Source organism: Saimiri boliviensis, chromosome 4 (assembly GCF_048565385.1).
Source record: "Saimiri boliviensis isolate mSaiBol1 chromosome 4, mSaiBol1.pri, whole genome shotgun sequence".
In the NCBI taxonomy this organism is placed as follows: Eukaryota; Metazoa; Chordata; class Mammalia; order Primates; family Cebidae; genus Saimiri; species Saimiri boliviensis.
Genome location: NC_133452.1, coordinates 17,672,385 through 17,698,031, shown reverse-complemented (window position 1 = coordinate 17,698,031; position 25,647 = coordinate 17,672,385). Strand labels below are relative to the sequence as shown.

The 25,647-nt window shown below is 40.1% G+C and overlaps 1 protein-coding gene across 23 annotated transcripts in view; it reads right to left on the bottom strand.

Annotated features, from left to right (window-relative positions):
- SYNE1 (spectrin repeat containing nuclear envelope protein 1) overlaps positions 1–25,647 on the bottom strand; it is a 518,258-nt gene that overhangs the window by 235,125 nt on the left and 257,486 nt on the right. For all 23 annotated transcript variants that reach the window (XM_074397242.1, XM_074397246.1, XM_074397241.1 and 20 more), the window contains 11 exons: positions 25,180–25,344; positions 16,637–16,809; positions 13,923–14,076; positions 11,157–11,300; positions 10,215–10,379; positions 5,725–6,042; positions 4,660–4,815; positions 4,335–4,505; positions 3,147–3,473; positions 1,719–1,871; positions 1,262–1,429 (listed from right to left, as the gene is read on the bottom strand). In XM_074397242.1, coding sequence (XP_074253343.1) covers positions 1,262–1,429; positions 1,719–1,871; positions 3,147–3,473; positions 4,335–4,505; positions 4,660–4,815; positions 5,725–6,042; positions 10,215–10,379; positions 11,157–11,300; positions 13,923–14,076; positions 16,637–16,809; positions 25,180–25,344 — 2,094 coding nt within the window. The remainder of the gene's footprint in view (positions 1–1,261; positions 1,430–1,718; positions 1,872–3,146; positions 3,474–4,334; positions 4,506–4,659; positions 4,816–5,724; positions 6,043–10,214; positions 10,380–11,156; positions 11,301–13,922; positions 14,077–16,636; positions 16,810–25,179; positions 25,345–25,647) is intronic.

Sequence of the window (25,647 nt, the reverse complement as noted above, 5' to 3'; positions counted from 1 at the left end):
ATCATTATATCTACAGGAAACTTGGGTGGCCCCTCAGCAGTCCAGAGTTTACTCCCTTTTCAAGCAGTGCTGGGCTAGCAGTTATTACATGCATTCAGTTGAAAAGAACCACTTTGTCTCTGAGTTGGAATAGAACCACTCCATCATGTGGTTATTCATGGGGTAGATTACCTTCTGGGTTAGTATCTCCTCAGTGCCTACCAGAAGGTATTGTGTAGTTGCTTTTTTATTCGTATTTATTAAATAAAATCTTTTCTTACAGACAGAAATGTTGGAGCTCAGAGAGGCTAACTGGCTTTCCTAGTTATGACCATATCATGACTAAAATTGTTTTCCATTAAGACCACAAATAAGTTGCTCCATAAAATTGTGACCATAACATCTATCATCTGGCACACATAATTACTAAAAATACATATTAATAAAGATTAGAACTCTTCATATTAGTACTGTACTTTGTGATTTACAAAACATCTTCACAAATACTATCTCCTATGATTAGCATGACAATTATGAGATGGGCTAGTATCGTTATCATCCTAAAGGAGAAAAAGACAGACTCAGACAGGCTAAGTTCTCTCTCCAGGAAGGGGAAGAGTCCAGCCTAGAATCCAGACTTCCTGATGGCTTTGGCTGCATTTTCTAGAATAGACTCCATAAAGACTAAATTCTGAGATATAAATTATTTGCTGGGAAAAATGCAACCATGTGTTCAGAAGTTCAGTGCCAGGATTCAACTCTCCTTGATTCACCTGAATATCAAGTCCAACTGTTGTCAATTGCCAGAGGTGCTGGAGACTTAGACCTTGGTATGGTTTGGCTGTGTCCCCACCTAAATCTCATCTTGAATTTCCAAGTGTTGTGAAAGGGACCCAGTAGAAGATAATTGAATCATGGGGCAGGTCTTTCCTGTGCTGTTCTCATGAGAGTGAATAAGTCTCATCAGATCTAATTGTTTTAAAAGGGGGAGTTTCCCTGCACAAGCCATCTGCTGCCATGTGAGATGTGCCTTTATTGTGGGGCCTCCCTAGCCATGTGGAACTATAAATCCAATAAACCTCTTTCTTTTATAAATTGCCCAGTCTTGGGTATGTCTTTATCAGAGACTAATATAGACCTGATTCTCTCGGTGCAATCATTATAAACCAGAGATGCACCTGTGTATGCACCCCACCACACACATACATGCACATGCACAGATGCGTGCATATACACACTGGTGAAGCTGTCCCAAAGGCAGCCCTTTAGAGGTCAGGGGTACCTTGTGGTGGGCCAGTTGCTGGGTGATCGTCTCCAGGCTGCTCGTCTCCAGGAGGTCGGGGGCCACCAGCCTGCTGGACATTTGCAGCAGCCACTTTTCGACCTCTTGGAGCTCACTGTTGTAGTCTTCATGGTCTTTGACTTTTGCTTCCAGACTGAAGACATGCTCCTGCAAAACCAGGTGCCCATCGGAGGTGACTTTCAAGTGAAAAACTTACTCCAAACTGTTTTGTATTACAAAAAGCCCAGTGCAGCTCACAGGGTAGATAGAGCTACTTACATCTGAAGACTACCAGGAATGGAAAAAAGAACATACTCATTATGCCAATTAAATATCCATCTGAATAAAAAAAATACTGATCCATACCAGTCCTTAAAATTATATGACAGAAAGAATGGAGTCAGGGCTCACATTTTGGCAAATAAACACTTTTACAGAATCTCTCATCTCTCCTTACCTTTCCTACACTGCACAGGTCCTGGTAATCACTTTGCAGTTGATCTATTTTGTCCTTTAAAGTGACATCCTGCACCATTTCCAAAAGGGCTTCACCCTTCTCTCTCACTGACTTTACTGATGGTTCATGGGACAGCACCATTTGTTGAAGTGACTTGAATTACAAAGAAAAAAAAAAATGAGCCTGCTCATCTCTGTGGACAAGATGAATACATACATATTCCTGTGGCATGCAAGGGATGATCCACCTCAAAGAAAGACTGGTATATATTTTATGAATCAATAAGTGCAAAACATTAAAAAGTGATTTATTATGGCTAACACATTTTCTAAATACAAAAGAAAAGTAACACATCAAATGGCCCTTCCTATGTAGAGAAAAAAAGGATGGGAAATAGTTATATTTGATGAAATTTAATATAGCTCATACTTCTGGCTTCCACCATATTACTTTCATCGGAGGAAAAAAAAATGCAATTTAAAATGGAGTGAGGCCACTGTCTTTTGATTTTGAGGTCATGAAGTTAGTTCCAGTTAGAACTAGTTATAGAGTTAGGAAGAACAATTCCAGCTGTGACCTTGCTGAGATAGGCTGAAAGCACTATTTAAATCTATCAGGAATTCAGTGGCTGGGAGGAAGAGGTTGTGATTCTCAGGTGGCAACTTCAAAGATAAGTTGTCAGGCTTGGCAGAGAAGCCAAGGATAGAAATAGACATTGGCTGGAAGAGACTGTCACAAAAGCTTCTGACAGGAAAAGCTTTGGGGTAAGCCACCACACTGTAATTCTTAAAGATATCACTCAGTCATCCAGATCAAATTTATAGCACAAATTATTCCACATATAAGCTTGCATAATTGCTGCAAAAATTTGAACAGGTGAAGTACCTGTATCTATATCATGCATAGCTATATCTATACCACTATTTATTCTTTCAAAAATCAATTTATGAGGTACTTAGCTAGAATTTGTCAATTAGAACTTATTTTCTTACAAACATATCATTTTCAATTTTCCATAGGTCAGCTTCTAGCCTTGGGTACCAGAAGATGAAGGGAAGCCTCTATGTGGGAAAGATTAAAACCTACAGGTATGGAATCCTCATGCCAGCAAGATTTTACCTGGAGGATTCAAATACCAGGATCACTGTCAGAAAAGATCTTCACTGACTGAAAGATACATATGATTAATATATGTATTGATACAATCTTTGAGTATTAGATCTCTGAATGGAAAAAATAACTCTGAAGTAGTGTATTTAACCAAACAAATCTCCAAAAGTCATGGCATCACTGGCCAGCCACAGAACGGGCATTCATGAGATGTATTCCAGCAGCTGCTACAGGTGACACACTGCAAGAATCACCTCCCTTCCATTTAGTCTCTGCGTGACCTCCGCAGGCATCTGTGAATGAGTAACAACACACTACCTTGTATTTAGATAACTGAGCTTTTTTCTCATATAATTCCATTTTGGGTTCTTCAGGAACATGTAGGATTTCTTGGTATTCTGCTATCCACTGTGTCAGTGCTTTACATTTATCTGAGAATTCCTTTGCTAAATGAAGACCTTTTTCCAGGGTCATATGTTCTTTCCGGACAGTGCTGGTCAGTTCCTTCAACTGCTCCATGTGATCATGAATCTCTTTTCTTAACCTATCTGCCTCGCTTTCCTCCAAGTATTTAATGGCCCTCTCTCCTTTCTCCCGGGCTGATTTCAGCAAACTGTGACCTTTTTCCATGTCTTTGAGCAAAACCTGAAAAAGAGAGTGAGTAGGAAGCAAAAGTTGTCTTATTATTATTATTTTTTGAGACGGAGTCTCACTTTGTCAACCAGCTCACTGCAACCTCCACCTCCATGTTCTAGCAACTCTCCTGCCTCAGCTTCCCAAGTAACTGGGATTACAGGCACATGCCACCATGCCCGGCTAATTTTTGTATTTTTAGTAGAGATAGGGTTTCACCATGTTGGTCAGGCTGGTCTTGAACTCCTGACCTTAAGCAATCCACCTGCCTTGGCCTCCCAAAGTGTGGGGATTATAGGCATGAGCCACCATGCCTGGCCATTTCTTTTCCTTTTAAAGAAAGGTTTATCAAGTCCTGTTCTTAATGCCACTTATTTCTCTTTAAAATAAGTTACCGATGTTCATAAACACATTTGACCTGCCAGGAATCAGTAACTCTGGCTTCTTCACTTCAGTATAGGTTCTAAAAGTCTTAATAAATATATCATTTCCAGAGACTTGAAAAACAACTTGATGTTTCTCTCATCGTGAGCAATCTCTTTCTAAAGACCTGAGTTTAAACTCTGTAAAGACACTGGGCCATTAATTTGAGAAAGGTATTTTTCTCTTACTATTGAAGTGTCACACTGGAATTTTGTCAACACTTTCATGGGTGTCCATGTGTAAGTCATTCTGATAACAACACATCACAAATAAGTGAAAGCCAACTTTTGGCCTTAAAGAGCCAACTTAGCATTGCAAATAACATAGTGAGGTCAGTATCACCAATCATAACGGTTGGAATGATCACCGAGCTTCCAATATCTACGCAGAAGAATGGGGCAGCTGGGTGAAAGGAAACTTTGGATATAAATCTGAAGTGTGCGTGCCTACCTCCAATGTCTTCAATTTCTTCCCCATCATTGCTGTATCTACTTTGTCAATCTTGGTAGCCACATTCTTGAAGTTTTTATGCATAGAGCCATACCAATCAGAATAGGAACTGAGGGATGATTCCGATTCCTCCAAACTTTGAATCTCTTCCTCCAGGAATTTTATTTGTTCCTTTGAAAGGAAAGAGAAAATTGAATGGTGAATTAAAGGCCTGTGCAGGGCCTTTGCTCAGGAACACGTATCTTCCCTGGATGTTAGCGAGAGGAAGACTATTTCGGCCGGCAACGTTTGCTGGCCTATACGGAGCAGCTGGTGGCACACTCACCAGAACTTGGAGAAGCAGGGCCTGGTATCTGGAAGTCAGCTGGGTGGCCTGGCAGCCCATTCTGCTGCTCACATGGCTCTCGTCCAGTATCTCCTGAGCTCTAGCTCCCACTTCCTCAACTTCATCTCTGTATGCAGTCACTTCTTCATGCCACTTCTGAAATGACAAAGTGTCGAAGGGAACGATTCAATCTTAGAGATTTGGATAAGATGAATATATATCTTCTTAACAGGAAATGGTTTCAGTGTATGTTTAGAAATTGTTTATTTTGAGATATAATTTTGACAATGTCATATATTATTTTCATAAATATTACAACAATGTGATACAAACTGTACACTTGAGTTGGATAGTTTTCTGTATCTATTACACTTAATTCAAAAGTTAAAAATGAAAACAGGCCAGGTGTGGTGGCTCACGCCTGTAGTCCCAGCTGCCTGGGAGGCTGAGACAGAAGAATCGCTTAAATCCGGGAGATGAAGGTTGCAGTGAGCCAACATCATGCCTCTGCACTCCAGCCTGGGTGACAGAGCAAGACTCTGTCTTCAAAAAATAAAAAATAAAATAAATAAAATAAAAATAAAAACAAAGTGGCATAAGTTTTTATACCTCTTGTTGTATTTAATTTTAAAATGGGTGGATAATGAAAAGAAATTCCTAAGGCCCAAGCATTATTTTAGATGTGTGCACTAAAATTGCATAAAAATTAAAATAAAACTAACTCTCAAGTATTATTTCAATGCACTATGTGAGAGCAATTTCATATCAGAACCATAAACTTAAATTATTGCACTATAAGCATTCATGTATCTTCACAAAACAAAGTAATAGGGTATGGAAAAAATATATGAAAAATTTACATTAAACTACATTTTATCAAAGACTAATTTATGAAATAATTGTTATAAGAGGAATGCTCCATTGTAATTTATTTTAAATTTCTAGGTAATCAAAAAGATTTTGCAAAGCCTAAGCTTTGGACAAAGTTACTAAATACTTTAATGAAACAAACTATGCAAGCTAACTGCAGCTTCGACAAAGATCAGGAATCTATATGAGTTGTACCTTCATCTGATGTAACTGTATCTCCTTGGTCGCCCGGTTCGACTGACGTCCGGGCCTGGGACTAACTTTCTCCTCTGCTGTTTTTAGCCATTCCTCTACTTGCTGAAACTTTTGCTCCATCAGCCTCAATTTGTTCACTATGTTATTGAAGTGAGTTCGGGTCTCAGACAGCCTGTGCTGGTAAGCCTGCCAGTCTTGCCGGAGAGACTCTAAAGACCGGTCCTCTGCCTGTGGGATACCTGATGGGATCACATCCTCTCTGGTGTGCAGAACTGAGTTCAACAGTGCCTGCCCCTCTGCACAGTGTACCTGGAGCTCCTGCAGAGAAAAAGGAATGGCTGTCACTCTCATAGCTCACACTTGCATGGGTTAGCATGTCTCACCAAAGCCAACTGTGCCAGCTTGAACTTCTCATTAGAAAAAAATGATTTGATTATGCCCTATACAAAAATATGTCCCTAACAATATTTTCTCCCAAGTCAGAAGGATTCCTAAAATTTTTCCAATTAAAAATAACACATACACACACACACACACACACACACACACACACACACACACACACACATACCCTCCCCAATATTTTTCTCAATCAACAGTTTCTGAAATTTGACTTTTTAGATTACAAGTGAAAACACTAGTGAGTAAAGAGCTATTGTTTAAAAGAATGACCTAGGCTTATTATGGCTCATAATCTGCTTAAAGTGCCTTAAGCTTCTTGCTTTGACATTGAATAGCTCAGTGCTACATTTGTGGCTGAGAAAGAAACAATAAACCCCTTTTATGCTAAGGAGGGTTCTTTTGCCAAAGCTGTACTCTAGGCATTGTGGTGGCCAAGAAAAGTTGAACCTGGAGAGTGCAGGGCACGCAGACCTGGGAAACTGGTTCATCACACCTGCCCATCAGGTGCTCCGAGGTGCAAATAAATTTCCTCCACCAAAGCTTAAGCCCCAAAGATCTACAAGTACAAATTTAGTATAAATCTACATTATACAAATTTAGTATAAATCAAGTTTTGAAGCACATATGCTATTTTTTATATTATAAAAAGAATCTTATATCCTTAAAGATGCTGGTAAAACAATATGGCACACTTATATTTCTGGTGATAAACATAAATCTATACTGTCACTTGATTTGATCATTTAAAGTAAAAGAAATCAAGCCAAATACCACCAACAATGTTAAAAAAAACCAATATGTGTAGTTAAACATAGTATTTCTTAATACCATATTTAAAAAAAATTCTTACCATCAGATCAAACCACTAAAGATTGCTAATATATTTTCTTATAAAAATAACAATTTCATATGGTTTCAACTAACAGAACATTTTTCTTCAAATATGATGTCACTTCAAGCATGGTGTAATGTAAACACATATGCACATGGAAAGAGAAGAACTATAGATATACGTGGTAAAATATGAATCAAAATGGCAACAAATACATAGTCTTTATCATAAAATTCTTAGATCTTTTTCAAGATAATTTTTTAATAATCATTTTCGTAATTCAAGGTTTGCAAACTTTTCCTATGAAGGGCCTGAGAGTAAATAATTTGGGCCTTGTGGGCCGTCAGTCTCTGTTGCAATGACTTAACTCTGCCATTGCAGTATGAAAAAAAACACAGACAATACATACATAAATGGGTGTGGCTGCATTCCAATAATATTTCATTTAAAAATACAGACATTGTGGCCATGGGCAGTAGTTGACTCATCCCTATCCTGATTTATTAATCTTCTCAGTATCTTTTCCACAGTCTATAAATAACCAATTTATTATCTAAGTTAATATTCTATTAGATAAATTCTCATACATTACAAATTTCAAACCTGTATTACGAAGAAAAAATATGGTTCAATATTTAAAATATATATTTATATATAATATTGTTAAATATATAAAATATATAAACATAATATATTAAATATATTATATTAAACATATATAAACAATATATATGTTCTATGACCCAAACTAGGCTTTCAGGTTATACATCATAATTTCTGGGCTGGGCACGGTGGCTGGGCATGGTGGCTATAATCCCAGCACTTTGGGAGGCCTAGGCGGGCAGATCACAAGGTCAGATTGAGACCATCCTGGCCAACATGGTGAAACCCCTTCTCTGCTAAAAATACAAAATAATTAGCTGGGCACAGTGGCATGTGCCTGTAGTCCCAGCTACTCAGGAGGCTGAGGCAGGAGAATCATTTGAACCCAGGAGGCAGAGGCTGCAGCGAGCCAAGATCGCACCGCTGCAGTGAGCCGAGATCGCACCACTGCACTCCAGCCTGGGTGACAGAGTGAGACTCTGTCTCAAAATACAGAGTGAGACTCTGTCTCAAAATAAATAAATAAATAAATAAATAAATACAAAATAAATATACAATAAAATAATAATTTCTGAATATGGTCCACACTACAGGCCAGTCCCCACACCACTGTGCATGCTACGGAACATCGGGATCTAAAGAAATTCTGCTGTGTGGTTGCAACATCACAATTCTCCACCACTGCTTCCTGTCACTAGCATCTTCCTTCCTTTTTAACCTTTGTGGTGGCTCACAGCAGAAAATGTAGGAATTAATGCATGGTGAAAACAGGGGTTGAAGTTAGCTTTGCACCACATTAATACTGGCTTAAGTGAAATATTTTCTTTTGACAGAACAACAGCAACATCTACTGGTGATGGGTAACTATTAGCTTAGTTCCGACACAAAAGCACGGGGAGCTCAGCATTTGCTTGCCAATGATGTTGGTGGTGTAGAACTAAGAAGCGTTATTTAAAGAAAATAATTGATTCTAGTCAAATAAATTACAACAGCTAAACCTGTGGACTAGGACATCCTACTCTTTGGAGGCAGGATGGATGAGAACCGTAAGTAAGCTAAGGAAATTGTGACCCTTCTAACTTTTATTATTTACTTACTTCATGAGTAGACAATATACTCAAATAAGATTTTCTTCCATTTTGGTTAATCCTTACAACTCTCTGGATGAACTTGGGTCAGAGAAGTTCTCTCTTGCCTGAAGTCGTTTAGTGGTGGATGTCACTGAGGATTAGAGTCCCCACTTACTAACTGCAACTCCATTCTCTCTCTCTCTCTCTTTCTATTTTTCTTTTTTGAGACTGAGTCTCACTCTTGTTGACCAGGCTAGAATGCAATGGCACGATCTTGGCTCACTGCAACCTCTGACTTCCTGGTTCAAGCAATTCTCCTGCCTCAGCCTCCCCCGTAGCTGGGATTTACAGGCACACACCACCAAGTCCAGCTAATTTTTGTATTTTTAGTAGGGACAGGGTTTCACCATGTTGGCCAGGATGGTCTCGATCTCCTGACCTCCTGATCCGCCTGCCTTGGCCTCCCAAAGTGCTGAGATTACAGGCATGAGCCACTGTGCCTGGCCCTCCATTCTCTTGCCGTTATACAATTTCCAAGACCTAACAGAAAAATCCAGATATTTCATACGTGATGCATAATCATGATGATCCTTGATTTTTCCACCTTGTCTATGCTGTAGATAAAACTTACCCAATCCTGAACCAATTCTGATCAGGGCTGATAGCACATTTATAAGTTCCAACACATTGCAGGTGGGACATAAAGTGGTCTCGTTGGCCTTTCTCTATCTTCTGCTGTTTGTCTTGTACCTGGTGGCCCCTTCTTGGTGAACTTCCTTGATTCCTACCTACTCCTTAAGGTATGATTACAGGCCCTTCTTTGATGCTGCTACAAGATCCCTTACGTTAGTCTATTAATGTCCTCACCGCATTGTTTATAATGATCTTTCTATGGGTTTGTGTTCCTCACCAGATTTCAAGTTCCTTGAAGACAGAAATCATGTCTTAATCATCTTTATCTGAAGTAGCTAGCAAAGTACCTGTACTGTATTAAGTGTCCAGTAAATACTGAATGAGTAAATAAGTATATAGGTTATGAACACTTTCTCTACCATGTCTGACATCTCACCATGAATTATGGCCTGCTGGCCTGGGCACCAACATTTTTTTCTTTTTTTTTTTTTGCTTCTTTAATTCCTTCTTTTATAACTCTGAGCCTGAACCTTGTATCATCAGCAATGTGTCAGGTTTTTCTTAAAACAATATGGCTCAAGATATTGCCACTAGTTTGACTTTGTGTCACCTTCTAATGACTCCTGCTGCTGTTCCCTACATCTGATTTGATCCTTTAGGAAGAAAAGTCCATTAATTAGATCTCTAGCCATTCTTGTCAGGGCCAGCCTAGCAGCTATATGAGTTACCAAGTGCCAGTTCTGTCCTATCTAAATTTCCTGCAAAATGATGTCAACTGGCACATATTACTGAGGTCTCAGAATGTTCGTGATCAAACCTTATGGGAATTACACTTAATATGTATGGGCTAGCCACTGGAATCAAGATTTCTATTAACTTTCTGTTGCTTAAAATCATAATTCCATATTCAGAATGAAGATTCCTCTGTTTTAGGATAAAGGAGGCCTTACCTGAAGATCACGCAATGTCGTCTCATGAGTGTGGGCATCACCTTCAAGAACCGAATACGTGTCAAGCTTTTCCTGCTCTTGCCCCAACCAAGCTTCAAATGCCTTCAGATCTCTCTGATACTCTTGATGCAGGCGGACAAGTTTTTCAGACTTTGTTACTGCTTCCTATAATCAGCATTTAAAATAATTAAGATAGGAACATATTACTTTATAAAGCATCAGTGTGCTATTATTCACTTTTGTAATTTTAGAAAAGTACATTTATTGAGACAATGGAATATGAGTTATTTCCTAGAATAATGAATCTTCAAGACATTCATGTAAAAATATAAAAACCTAATGTTTCAGATTAAAAGCTATATTAATTATTTTGTTGAATTAACTACATGACCTCTGAATGCAACATAAGACAGGCTAAAAAATGAATTCACTTTACTAATCTCATAAAAATTCACTTTTGCTAATGAAGAAAACTGAATTCTTATATTGTGTCTTAAATGAGGATTTGGACTTACTAAGGACTTAATTTTCCACAGTATAATGTTCTCTGAAAGGGCATATTTATTTTCTTTGAGAGGACTAAATGCAGAATGACAAGTACAGTCAGAGATTATTTCCTACCTTAGAAAACTCTCATGATCAGACATCATAAGGCATGTATGAGTCTTCGTTACGAAGCTGTCCAGAGTTTTTGTTAGATTGGTACATTTCTAGGAATTTTTACTTGAAAATTATCTTACTTTAGTAGCTTTCATAATACTAACAATATTTGAAGGTTTTTGTTTGGTTTTGCCAGTAATACCTTTAAAATATTAAAACTTCATTTCGCTTTTGTTCTGTTTTCTCAAGCCTGTCATTCTTGAAAATAAATGAGTCTTCAGAGGAGCACAGCTCCAGACACTCCTCTTTAGGTGAGTCTACAAGGAAAGTGCTTCACTGTACCTTGGCCCTCTCTTGGATGGCTCTGTATCGTTCCTGTAGATCCTGGAGCTCTAGCTGGGTGACATAGTGTTCGGTCATGCCAGACCTTTTGACTTCAATGGTCTCCAGCAAGCTGCTGTAACTCAGCACTTCTTCATTTAATAACTAGAGAGCATTTAAGAAAAATAAAGCAGTCACCCATGCACCATCACATCAATGCCACTGCTAAAATCAAGATACTTTAACTCTACAGTTGGCAAATGATCTAGGGTTAGCCATGCGTCCATCCCTCCATCTATTTATTTATCTGATACAGATATGTGTGTGAATGCATGGGTGTGTGTGTGTGTGTGTGTGTGTATTTGATGTCTGGTCCAGAACTTTCTCTAAGACATGAATTCCCAATTATCTCCAACTCCTTTATATTTCTACTTTAATATTTTTAACTATGTCCAGAAATGGGCCCCTGATGTTCACCCCATCCCTATTCTACCCCAGCCCCCCATAGAACCCCCTTCTCTTTCCATCTTTTCAAATAGCAAATGCCATGACCTCACACCCAGACAGTCAACCCAGAGGATGGTAATTGTTCCAGTATCCTCTCTAGCTCTCCATCCTCCTAACCATTTTAAATCCAGTTAGCTCTACCTCCATAATACCGTGACATCTGTCCCCACATCTCCTGCAAACTCCCCCACACAGACTACCCTCCTCTTTCACTTGGACTTTGCAGTAGTCTCCCAGGCAGATTCCTGGCCACCAATTCTTTTCCTGTCCCTTATTTCATGCTACAAACAGCAGTCTAAATGATATAACATCTTGCAATTAAAAGTTGAATCATGTCGCTTCTCAGCTTAAAACCTGGATTATCTTTCTAATGCTGCCAGGATCAAGTGGAAAATCCTCAGAGCAGCTGACATGGCCATGTAGGATCAGGCCTCCCTCTCCATCAGACTCCCTTCGCAGTCCCTCCCTGCCTGCTCTCGGCTGCAGCAACACCTGCCTTTGCAGTTCTCTGTTGCACCAGGATCTTTCCCTCCTCAGGGTCTACGGACCTGCTGTTTATTATATCTAGACTGCTGGTTCCTCCACTCCTCCAGGCTCATTTCTCTGCCTTAAGTCCTTCAGTGCATTGACCATGTCTGCCGTTTCAGAGAGGCCTTTTTCTTCATAGTACTCAGCAGTTATAATTATAATTATTTATTTGTATATTTATTACTGAGGGGATACATCCCACTAGCATACACTTGACTGATTTTACTGCTTGAATCTGGCAAAATGCCTGCATGTAGCAATTTCTTCATAAATGTTGATTGAATAGATGAATAATCTAATTAATTAAGCAATTAATTATTAGAACAGATAATACATGCAGGTATTTATGATGCAGATCATTATAATTACATTAATTTACAGATGCATAAATGAGACCCAGAAACATTAAGTGCCTTGGCATAGGTCACATAAGATTATCTAGTCATTTAAATAACCTTTACCCAGGATGTGCTCTGTGTCAGATAGAGCCAAGTGTTAAGGATATAAAGAAAATTAAGCATCTCTATCCACTGAAGGAGAGGGACATGCAAATATGTATTGACAAAAAGCTCAGAACCAAGGGCTATGAGAGACAGAACAATGAATCAAGTCTCCTTGGTGGTGGTGTCGCATAGCAGAAATGACTTCAAAATTCATTCAGAAAGATGAGTAGGAGGTTACTAGGGTCAGAGACAGAACGAGGACCTTCTGTAAAAAGGGAAGAAATTCTGCAAAGGCCAGAATTGTGAAGAGTGTGGCATGTTCAGGAGATAGTGTGAGATTCAGCAAGGCTGGAGAGCAGGAGAGAGGAGGGTGGGAGCGTGAAGGAAGGGAACATGGCAGAAGAGCTTATTCCCATTCTTAGAAACCAGGCCAAGGAGATTGAGCTTATACTGCAGACAATGGGAAGCCAACATAAGCCCTTAGGCAGGAAGCGAGACATTCATCTTTACAGGTGATAGTCAGATGGAAGAAAGAAACAAGGTGGGAAATTAGGAGCCTGTTCCAGTTCAGGTGAAGAGGATGGATCGATAGAACCTAGTGCCAGATGCAAAGTGGCCATGAGAAAGAGAGCACTGGGAATAATGAGGTTTCCAATGGAATATATTCAGGGTGAGGTGATACAAATGAGCAGAAACAGAGAATGTGAGAGCTTAAAGGATTTCTGTGTTGAAGATCATAAGTCCTGTTGAAGATCATCATCCTTACCATAAGGACAATGGTAAGGGGGTGATGGAACAGGCCATCCAATGATCATGGCCTGGAATAAGGCTGCAGCTATAAACCAAAGGACTGTCAAACTTGATGTTTACATACTACTCTCAGTAAGCTTTAAGAATATGCTCTTTATGTTTATTCATTTATTTAAAAAATCTTTCCATGTAGTACTGTACTAATATAAGCATTATGATCAATGCACAAAAAATAACACAAAAGGATGTGATAGAAAAGAAAGACTTCCTAATGATAAGTAGACTGAAGATATTAAAAGATATTTCAAGGTGCTACATTTTAAATGGTTTGTATCATAAAATATGGGTCTACATGGTTTTCCAGGAAGGGAAAATTTTCACTCACTTATAAAATAATCAAAAATGAAAGTCCAGTTTAAGAAGCCTTTAAAAATTATACTTCAAGCCCCAGATTTGCTTACGTACACAGTCCTAGCATACATGTGATCCCGTTTTGTCTGACTGTGGCATTCTAAGAAGGCTGTAAGAAAACCAATGGGATCTGAAATCCACTTCTCACCTTGGCTTTTCCGAGCATGGTTATTTTATCCCGTAGCTCCGCATGCTGCCTTTCTGATTCATTTAAGTTGGCTTCCATGCTGTCCATCCAACCGGAGAACTGTCGAACATCATCCTGGTAGCTTGTCCATTTGGAGAGAGCACCTTCGAGTTGACTGAAAGGGATTTGAAAGTGAGGGAATGTATTCTCTTTCTGGGTCCACGAGGGGGTGTAGTTTTAAGAGCAAGAATTTCCCAGCGCCATACCCGCTGCCCATCTCTCTCCATCCGGGAGACTTAATGGTTTATGTTTGAAATTCACAGGCGTGGCAAGAAATTAAGAGTCAATCACTCCAGCAGAAGTTTAAAGGAACTCCTTTCATTGGTCCAGGGTCTTAGAGAAGGTGTGGGTTCCTCCTAGGTTAAAAGTTCCCTTCTTCCACACCCCTTTGGACTCCATGTTTGGGTCCCCTTCCACAAACACTCTAGTGGAAGCTGTTTTTCTCTATCCTGGATTTTCCGTCTGGAGTCCCCTTCCACACTCTCTCATGGAAGCCTGTCTTCCCCTCCTAAACTCCGTCTCTCTATGCCCTTTCACTCAGCGTGGAAGCTGCTTTCCTCTCCTGGATTCCATCTTTCTGGATTCTCTCACTCAGTGTGAGAGACACTTTCCTTCTTTGGTTTTGCACCTCTGGGAACCCTTCTCACTCAGTGTGAGAGCGGCTTTTCTTTCTCTCACTCCATGTGAGAGCTAGATGTTTCTCTCTCCTCCTTTTTCTCCCTCTAAATAAATCACTTTCTACAAACACATCTGAGTCCGGCATTTACTGCGCACTGTGCCATGGTCCCCTCTCTCATTCTTGAGAGGGTAGGAGACCAAGAACCTGGAGAAACGTCCTCTCAGGGGAGCTGAGGGCATCCTGAACCCCTGAACCCCAGTATTAGAGAAGGAAAATCAATCCACATTGAAAATCCTTATGAGTCTAAAATCTGTTACTGTGTCTGCTCCATCCATTCCAGTCAGCAGGGGGTCAAGAGATCAGGATGAAGCTGGCTTGGGAGTGAGTAGGCTGCCCAGGGCTTAAGGACACTGACCCCAGGTCTGAAGCATAGCCTCAGGAAGCAAGGGACAGCTAAACCCAGGCCAATATGCAGAAACTTGGAACAGGCTATCAACTGAAGAGTCAGTGGCCTGGGGGACACCAGAACTGGGAGAGGCTCAAAGGCAAAACTGGGGCCCTTGAGTGGGTCTTCCCTGGAGCCAAAGCTCTGGACAGGGAGAGACGCAGCACTTAACTCTATGAAATTGAGCAGGACATTCAGAGCAGGGGAGAAGAATAAGCACAGTAACTACCTTGTGTAGATTAAAAATCAGAAAATCATAATGAAATAAAAGGACAATATTTCCTGACTTGGTCTAAATATTAAAACTTAATTATCTCATAGATAAGTTAGCACCTCCTTGTCTCAATACACAGGCTATATTTTAAATTCCATTCATCATTTCTGCCTAATTGTGCTGCCAGGTTTTGGGTCCTTTTGCAACAGACTCTATAAATGTTCCATCCAGCCACATCCCCAGATCACACCACTGCATGGGGCCAACTGGACTTCTAATCGCTCTTAGATCTCTTAGCTTGAAGATGTTCTCAGTCTCTGATATACTTAGTTTAAGGGCAATGTAGGCCAGAAGTGCCAGGAGAGCCTCACCCTGAGGGCAGCTCTCAACTGCTCTCCTAACTCATAGGAGTTTGTTTCCAAATACCCCAGCTCCCCTGCCCCTGGATGGGATAACCGAGGCTCACACTATATACAGGCTTCCAGCATTGCCTGCAGTTGCTCACAATGGTGGGCAAATTGCTTGATAACATACCTGATATGGTTAGGCTTTGTGTCCCCACCCAAAAGTCATCTTGAATTGTAGTTCCCATAATCCCCACGTGTAGCGGGAGGATCCCAACAGGAGGTAATTGAATCATGGGGGTGGTTATCCCCATGCTGGTCTCGTGACAGTGAGTGAGTTCTCACGAGATCTGATGGTTTTATAAGGGGCTTTTCCCTCTTTGCTCAGCACTTCTCCGTCTTGCTGCCATGTGAAGAAGGATGTGTTTGCTTCCCCTTCCTCCATGATTGTAAATTTCCTGAGGCCCCTCCAGCCATGCAGAACTGTGAGTCAATTAAACCTCTTTCCTTTATAAACGATCCAGTCTCAGGAATGTGTTCATAGCAGCGTGAGAACGGGCAAATACAACACCCTTTACTTACTGCCCTCCCTGCCTGCCATTTCTTTTCCACTCTTCTAATTGTATTTCCTGGGTTTACCTCTGAAGTCCACTACTTGGTTTTAATCCCTATATTTTTACATTATGAATCTTTTTTTTTTTTTTTGTATTTTTATGTTAGTAACAACAACAAAAAGAAACATGCATTTTTACTTGTATTAACAAGTAAGTACAGCACTCAGGTCAATCTAAATATGAGACTACATCTGCCAGTTTCTTTTGTTCTAATAAGAAAAAAGAAAGAAAAATAAAGCAGACAGGACAGAAAAGGGAGGGAGGAAGAAGGAAAGAAGGAATGAAGAAAGAAAAGAAAAGAAAGCAAGGGAAGGGAATGGAAGGGAAAAAGAAGGAAAAGAAAGGGAAGGGAAAGGAGGCAACAGGAATAGTCTGTTTAGTAGTATTATACTGATCTTTTAGTAATAGCTTCCTGGTGCTTGGCTGTAGTTTTCCTCACCTTTTACAACGAATTGCTGCAGACAAAAGGGATGCCCACATATCCTTCACACTCTGCAGTTGTTGCTGAATAGTGGGAATGCCTTCTGGAGAGGTATTCTGAAGGACAGATTCTCCCCTGGTCACGATCATTTTCATCTGAATCTCTTTTTCCTGTTTGACTGATAAGAGAGCCTATGAAAACAAATACACAAGTCCTTTGTCATTTGTATGTTTAACATTTCTGGCTTTTTAAAGTATTGCAGAGCTCTTAAACACTGCAGAATAATATTCAATTGTGTCCAGTCCTGAAGCTCCCAGTTGGCTGAAATGGAGGTGAGGAAGTGGCTTGCTGGTGAGTACCAGTCACTAGTTACCCACTGGTCTTTACTAAGTGGACTTGGTGTTGAAAATCTCCGGTCTTCTCTGAATAATCCCTGACTTCCAATGAAGTTTTACTTTACTGTTTTTAACAAGGAAAATTATACTACAGTAAGATTCATGATTTCTCAAAGGATGAAGAGCTTATAAATGTTACGGCCTGTACAACAACAAAACCTATAGAAATAGATTATATATTTCAAGTTCTTCATAAGCACTATTCTTTTTCTATGTGAGAAGGAAGTTTCTCCTTTCTTTTTCTGAAACAGAGTCTATCTCTGTCTCCCAGGCTTCAGTGCAGCGGTGTAATCATAACTCACTGCAGCTTTGAACCCCTGGGATCAAGAGATCCTTCCAGCTCAGTCTTCCTGGTAGGTGGGACTACAGGCACATGCCATCATGCCCAGTTAATTAATTTTTTTTTTTTTTAAAGATGGGGTCTTAGTATGTTGCCCAGCCTGGTGTTGAACTCCTGGGCTCAAGGAATCCTTCTACCTCAGCCTACCAAAGTGCTGGGATTATAAGTGTGAGCCACTGTGCCCAGCCAGAAGGAAGTTATAATTCCAACTTATATTGCTAGAAAGCTGGCTGAATAAGAACAGCTCCAGTACACTGCTCCCAGTGAGATTGATGCAGAAGGTGGGTAATCTCTGCAATTCCAACTGAGGTACCTGGTTCATTTCATTGGGACTTGTTGGACAGTGAGTGCAGGCCAAGGAGGGTGAGCCAAAGTAGGGTGGGGCGTTGCCTCGCTCGGGAAGTGCAAGGGACTGGGGAGCTCCCTCTCCTAGTCAAGGGAAGCCATTAGAGACTATCCCTTGCACTCTGGCCCAGATACTGGGCTTTTCCCATGGTCTTCACAACCCACAGATCAGGAGATTCCCTCCAGAACCTACAACACCAGGGCACTGGGTTCCCAGCACAAAATTGGGCAGCCATTTGGGAAAACACTGAGCTAGCTGCAATGGTTTTTTTTTTTGTTGTTGTTGTTGTTGTTTTTTCTATTTTTCCACACCCCACTGGCACCTGGGTCAGTGAAATAGAACTGTTTACTTCCCTGGAAAATGGGCTGAAGCCAGGGAGGCAAGTGATCTGTCTCGGTGGGACCCACCCCTGCAAAGACCAGAAAACTAAGACCCATTGGCTTGAAATTCTCGTAGCTAGCACAGCAGTCTGAGCTCAACCTGGGATGTCTGAGCTTGGTGGGGGGAAGGGCATCCACCATTGCCGAGGCTTGAATAGGCGGTTTTAACATCACAGTGTGAAAAAAGTGGCTGGGAAGTTCAAAGTGGGTGGAGCCCATGGCTGCTCAGCCAGGACTGTGTCACTAGACTTTCTCCTTGCTGGGCAGGGAATTTCTGAAAAAAGGCAGCAGCCTGTCAGGGACTTATAAATAAAGCCCCCACCTTCCTGGGTCAGAGCACCTGGGAAAAGGGGCAGTTGTGGGTACAGCTTCAGCAGACATAAACATCCCTGCCTGGCACCTCTGAGAAGAGCAGTGGATCTCCCAGAACAGCATTCAAGCTCTGACAAGGGACACACTGCCTTCTCAAGTAGCTCCCTGACCTCCATGTATCCTGACTGGGAGCATACAGGAGAGCTCTGGCTGGCATCTGGTGGATACCCTTCTGGGACGAAACTAGCAGCAATTGATATTCTGCAGGCCCTGCTGGTGATTCCCAGGCAAGCAGGGTCTGGAGTGGACCTCCAGCAAACTCCCAACAGACCTGCAGCAGAGGGGCCTGACTATTAGAAGGAAAACTAACAAACAGAAAGGAATAGTATCAGCATCAACAGAAAGGACGTCCACTCAGAGACCCCATCCAAAGGTCACCAACTTCAAAGATCAAAGGTAGATAAATCCACGAAGATGGGAAGAAACCAGCGCAAAAAGGCTGAAAATTCCAAAAACTGGAACACCTCTTCTCCAAGGGATCACAATTCCTTGCCAGCAAGGGAACAAAACTGAATGGAGAATGAGTTTGACAAATGGACAGGAGCACGCTTCAGAAAGTGGGTAATAACAAACTTCTCTGAGCTAAAAGAGCATGTTCTAACCCAATGCAAGGAAGCTAACAATCTTGAAAAAAGATTAGATGAAATGCTAACTAGAATAAACAGTTTAGAGGAGAACATAAATGACCTGATGTGGCTGGAAAACACAGCATGAGAACTTGGTAGCATTCACAAGTTTCAAGAGCTGAAATGATCAAAGAGAAAACAGTATCAGAGATAGAAGATCAATTCAATGAAATAAAGCAAGAAGACAATATTAGAGAAAAAAGAGTAAAAAGAAATGAACAAAGCCTCCAAGAAATATGGGATTACATGTAAAGACAAATCTGTATTTGGTTGGTGTACCTGAAAGTGATGGGAAGAATTAAACTAAGTTGGAAAACACTCCTCAGGATATTATCCAAGAGAACTTCCCCCACCTAGGAAAACAGGCCAACATTCAAATTCAAGAATACAGAGAATACCACAAAGATGCTCCTTGAGAATAGCAATCCCAAGACACATATTTATCAGATTCACCAGGGTTGAAATGAAAAAAAAAATGCTAAGGGCAGCCAGAGAGAAAGGTTAGGTTACCCACAAAGGGAAGCCCATCAGACTCACAGTGGATCTCTTGGCAGAAACCCTACAAGCCAGAAGAGAGTGGGGGCCAATATTCAACATTGTGAAAGGAAAGAATTTTCAAACCAGAATTTCGTATCCAGCCAAACCAAGCTGTATAAGTGAAGGAGAAATAAAATCCTTTATGGACAAGAACTGCTGAGAGATTTTGTCACCACCAGGCCTGCTTTACAAGAGCTCCAGAAGGAAGCACTAAACATGGTAAGGAATAACCAGTACCAGCCACTGCAAAAGCATACCAAATTGTAAAGATCATCAATGCTATGAAGAAACTACATCAACTAATGGGCAAAATTACCAGCAAGCATCATAATGGCAGGATCAAATTCTCACATAACAATATTCACCTTAAATGTAAATGGGCTAAATGTCCCATTTAAAAGACAAACTGGCAAACTGGATAACGAGTCAAGACCCATCGGTGTGTTGTGTTCAGGATACCCACCTCACATGCAAAGACTCATAGGCTCAAAATAAAGGGATGAGGAATATTTACCAAGCAAATAGAAAGAAAAAAAAAAAGCAGGGGTTGCAATCCTAGTCTCTAATAAAACAGACTTTAAACCAACAAATATCAAAAGAGACAAAGAAAGGCATTACTTGATGGTGAAGAGCTCAATGCAACAAGAAGAGCTAACTATCCTAAATACATATGTACCCAATACAGGAGCACCTAGATTCATAAAGCAAGATCTTAGAGACCTACAAAGAGACTTAGACGTCCACACAGTAACAATGGGAGACTTTAATATCCCACCATCAATATTAGACAGATCAATGAGACAGAAAATTAACAAGGATATCTAGGACTTGAACTCAGATCTGGAACAAGTGGATCTAATAGACATCTACAGAACTTTCCACCCCAAATCAACAGAATATATATTCTTCTCAGCACATTACTTATTCTAAAATTGACCACATAATTGGAAGTAAAACACTCCTCTGCAAATGCAAAAGAATAGAAATCATAACAGTCTCTCAGACAGTATTGCAATCAAATTAGAACTCAGGATTAAGAAACGCACTCAAAACTGCACAGCTACATGGAAACTGAACAACCTGCCTCTGAATGATTACTGAATAAACGATAAAATAAAGGCAGAAATAAAGATGTTCTTTGAAACCAATGAGAATGAAGACACAAGGTATCAGAATCTCTGGGACACATTGAAAGCAGCATGTAGAGGGAAATTTATAGCACTAAATGCCCACAAGAGAAAGGAGGAAAGATCTAAAATCAACAGCCTAATGTCACAATTGAGAGGACTAGAGAATCAAGAAGAAACAAATTCAAAAGGTAGCAGAAGACAAGAAGTAACTAAGATCAGAGCAGAACTGAAAGAGATAGAGACACAAAAAACCCTTCAAAAAAATAGATGAATCCAGGAGCTGTTTTTTTTAAAAGATCAACAAAATAGACCACTAGCCAGACTAACAAAGAAGAAAAGAGAGAAGAATAAAATAGATGTAATAAAAAATGATGAAGAGGATATCACCACCAATCCCACAGATATGCAAACTACCATCAGAGTATACTATAAACACCTCTATGCAAATAAACCAGTAAATTTAGAAGAAATGAATAAATTCCTAAACACTTACACCCTCCCAAGACTAAACCAGGAAGAATTTGAATCCCTGAATAGACCAATTACAAGATCTGAAATTGAGGCAGCAATTAATAGCTTACCAACTAAAAAAAGTCCAGGACCAGACAGATTCACAGCCGAATTCTACCAGAGGTACAAAGAGGAGCTGGTACCATTCCTTCCGAAAATTTTCCTAACAACAGAAACAGATGAAATCCTCCCTAACTCATTTTATGAGGCCAACATCATCCTGATACCAAAACCTAGCAGAGACACAACTAAAAAGGAAAATTCATCCAATATTCCTGAAGACCATTGATGCCAAAATCTTCAGTAAAATACTGGCAAACCGAATCCACCAGCACATCAAAAAGCTTATCCATCATGATCAAGTTGGCTTTATCTCTGGGAGGCAAAGCTGGTTCAACATACACAAATCTATAAACGTAATCCAACAAAACCAAAGACCACATGATTATTTCAATACATGCAAGAAGGCCTTTGACAAAATTCAACAGTCCTTTATGCTAAAAACTCTCAATAAAATAGGTATTGATGGAATGTATCTCAAAATAGTAAGAGCTATTTATGACAAACCCACAGCCTATATCACCCTGAATGGGCAAAAAATGGAAGCATTCTCTTTGAAACCTGGCACAAGACAAGGATGCCCTCACTCACCACTCCTATTCAACATAGTATTGGAACTTCTGGCCAGGACAATCGGGCAAGAAAAAGAAATAAAGGGTATTCAATTAGGAAAAGAGGAAGTCAAATTTTCTCTCTTTGCAGATGACAATATTGTGTATTTAGAAGACCCCATCATCTCAGCCCCAAATCTCCTCAAGCTGATAAACAACTTCAGCAAAGTCTCAAAATACAAAATCAATGTACAAAAATCAAAATCATTCCTATACACCAATAACAGACAAACAGAGAGCCAAATCATGAATGAACACCCATTCACAGTTGCTACAAAGAGAATAAAATACCTAGGAATACAACTAACAAGGGATGTGAAGAACCTCTTAAAGGAGAACTATAAACTACTGCTCAAGGAAATCAGAATGAATGCAACAAATGGAAAAACATTTAATGCTCATGGTTTAAAAAAAAAAAAAAAGCTGGAGGTATCACACTACCTGACTTCAAACTATACTACAAGGCTACAGTAATCAAAACAGCATGGAACTGGTACCAAAAGAGAGATATAGACCAATGGAACAGAACAGAGGGCTCAGAAGTAATGCCACATATCTACAACCATCTGATCTTTGACAAACCTGACTAAAACAAGCAATGGGGAAAGCATTCCCTATTTAATAAATGGGAAAACTGGCTAGCCATATGCAGAAAGCTGAAACTGGATTCCTTCCTTACACCTTATACAAAAATTAACTCCAGATGGATTAAAGATTTAAACATAAAACCTAACACCATAAAAACCCTAGAAGAAAACATAGGCAATACCATTTAGGACATAGGCATGGGCAAGGACTTCATGACTAAAACACCAAAAGCAATGGAAATGAAAGCCAAAATGGACAAATGGGATCTAATTAAACTAAAGAGTTTCTGCACAGTAAAAGAAACTATCATTAGAGTGACTGGAAACCAACAGAATGGGAGAGAATTTTTGCAATGTACTCATCTGACAAAGGGCTAATATCCAGAATCTACAAAGAACTTAAATTTACAAGAAAAAAAACAAACAACCCCATCAAAAAGTGGGAGGAAAATATGAACAGACACTTCTCAAAAGGAGACAGTCATGCAGCCCACAAACATATGAAAAATAGCTCATCATCACTGGTCATTAGAGAAAAGCAAATCAAAACCACAAGGAGATACCATCTCACACCAGTTAGAATCATGATCATTAAAAAATTAGGAGACAACAGATGCTGGAGAGGATGTGGAGAAATAGAAACGCTTTTACACTGTTGGTGGGAGTGTAAATTAGTTCAACCATTGTGGAAGACAGTACGGCAATCCCTCAAGGATCTAGAACTAAAAATACCATTTGACCCAGTAATCCCATTACTAGATATAGTCCCAAAGGATTATAACTCATTCTATTATAAAAACACATGCACATGTATGTTTATTGTGGTATTGTTCATAATAGCAAAGACTTGGAACCAATCTAAATGCCCATCAGTGATAGACTGGATAAAGAAAATGTGGCACATATACACAATGAAATACTATGAAGCTACAAAAAAGGATAGGTTCATGTCTTGGCAGGGACATGGATGAAGCTGGAAACCATTATTCTCAGCAAACTAACACAAGAACAGAAAACCAAACACTGCATGTTCTTACTCATAAGTGGGAGTTGAACAATGAGAACACATGGACACAGGGAGGGGAACATCACATATTGGGGCCTGTTAGTGGGTGGAGGCCTATAGCATCAGGAGAATTGCCTACTGTAGATGACAGGGTGATAGATTCAGCAAACCACCATGACACATGTATAACTACATAACCAACCTGCACATTCTGCACATGTACCTCTGAACTTATTTAATAATAAAAAATAAACAAACTGATCATATCACTTAAAAGACAAAGCTTCATCTCTCTTTATAATGTGGTTCTTGCCAACTTCCAAAGCATCAGCTTCAGCCATCCATTGCCACCTGTTTCTGCTGTAGCAATAAGCAACTGCTAGCAATTTCTCACACACTACGCTGTTCTTTCCTCTGGCTTTTCCTCACACTTTTCCACCTCTCTGCCACCATTCCCAAGTCTTCACTCTATTGTCTTTGCCACAATAATTCCCTCTGTCGTTCTTAAAAACTTGGTTTTGGCCGGGTGTGGTGGCCCACAATTGTTATCCCAGTACTTTGGGAGGCCAAGGTGGGTGGTTCACCTGAGGTCAAGAGTTTGAGATCAGCCTGACCCACATGGAGAAACCCTGTCTCTACTTAAAATACAAAATTAGCCAGGTATGGTGGTGCATGCCTGTAATCCTAGCTACTCAGGAGGCAGAGGCAGAAGAATCACTTGAAACTGGGAGATGGAGGTTGCGGTGAGCTGAGATGGCACCATTGCACTCCAACATGGGCAACAAGAGTGAAACTCCATCTCAAAAAACAAAACAAAACAAAACTTGGTTTTAGCAGGGTACAGTGGCTCACATATATAATCGTACTTTGGGAGGACAAGGCAGGGAAATTTCTTGAGTTCAGGAGTTCCAGACTAGCCTAGGCAAGAAGGCAAGACTCTGTGTTAATTTTATTAAAAAAATTTTTAAGCCCCACACAACTTGGTTTAGCTATCACGCTTCCAAAAAAACCTGTCCCAACTTTCAACCCCATCCCTCCTGCACGGGTCTACTCCTGTGTGTGTCTATAACACCATAAGCACATCTGTATCTGTGGTTATTATCTTCTGTATATCAACTTCTAACCTCAGACAGTAAAATCCTTGAGGAAAAAGACTATGTTATTCACCTCTGATTCCCTGGTATCAAGACAGAGTATCAGTCTCCTAGAAAGCAGCCAGTGTGCAAATTAATGAAGATTCATTATTTTTATCACAAATGCAAAATTGAACTCGTATCTTGGGATGGGAGGAGAATTGGCTAAATACAGGAAGACAAGTGAGTTGAATAAGATGGAAAATGTTTTGCCCTATAAAATGTTTCCTTAAAATATTTGCCCATACTAAATATGTCTGTGATCCAATTCAAAACTAGCCTCTTAACAAGTGATCACACAAGCAATCACATTTGGGCTTTATTTTATGGTATTTTTGGAAAGCATCTACGGTCAGATGATTCAGGAATGCTCAGGCATGTCCACCCAAGGCAGATGGGATTACACTCACAAAGCATGTGATATTTCCCATGAAGAGCATGTGACATTGTCACTCCAGGTGGATGGAAATGGGAAATTCTGAGAACAAATTCTGTAGGTTGGAGATATTTCTATTTAAAGATGCACACCTCAAGCTTGAGCATCCTGCTGTCCAGCACACTTTTGTCAGATGTCGGGTGGCAGTACGAATCCAGCATGTGAATCGCGTCCGTCATCCAGTCTTGTAATTCTTTAATCCCGAGAGAGAACTGATTGTGCTCTGCGACAATTCTATCCAGTCTTGACACTTTCTCCTGGAAGTGACAGAAATGGTTTTCGAGCTGTCCATCCCACAGAGACAAATTGTAAAGCTAACGGTTTGTTTGAAACAACAGCCATCAGTCACGGCTTCACACACTGCACAGACATGAGGCAAGTCTTCCCTAATTCTGCAAAATATGTCGAAGATCTTTCTAAATTATAAAAGTATTAGAGTAACTGGGTCAAAAGCAAAAAAAAAAAAAAAAAAAAGAAGTTACAATTTTACACTTCTCAACTTCTTTATGACTATTGTGCTTATTTTAAATCAGTAAAATTTCTCCCTGATGCTTTGTCTG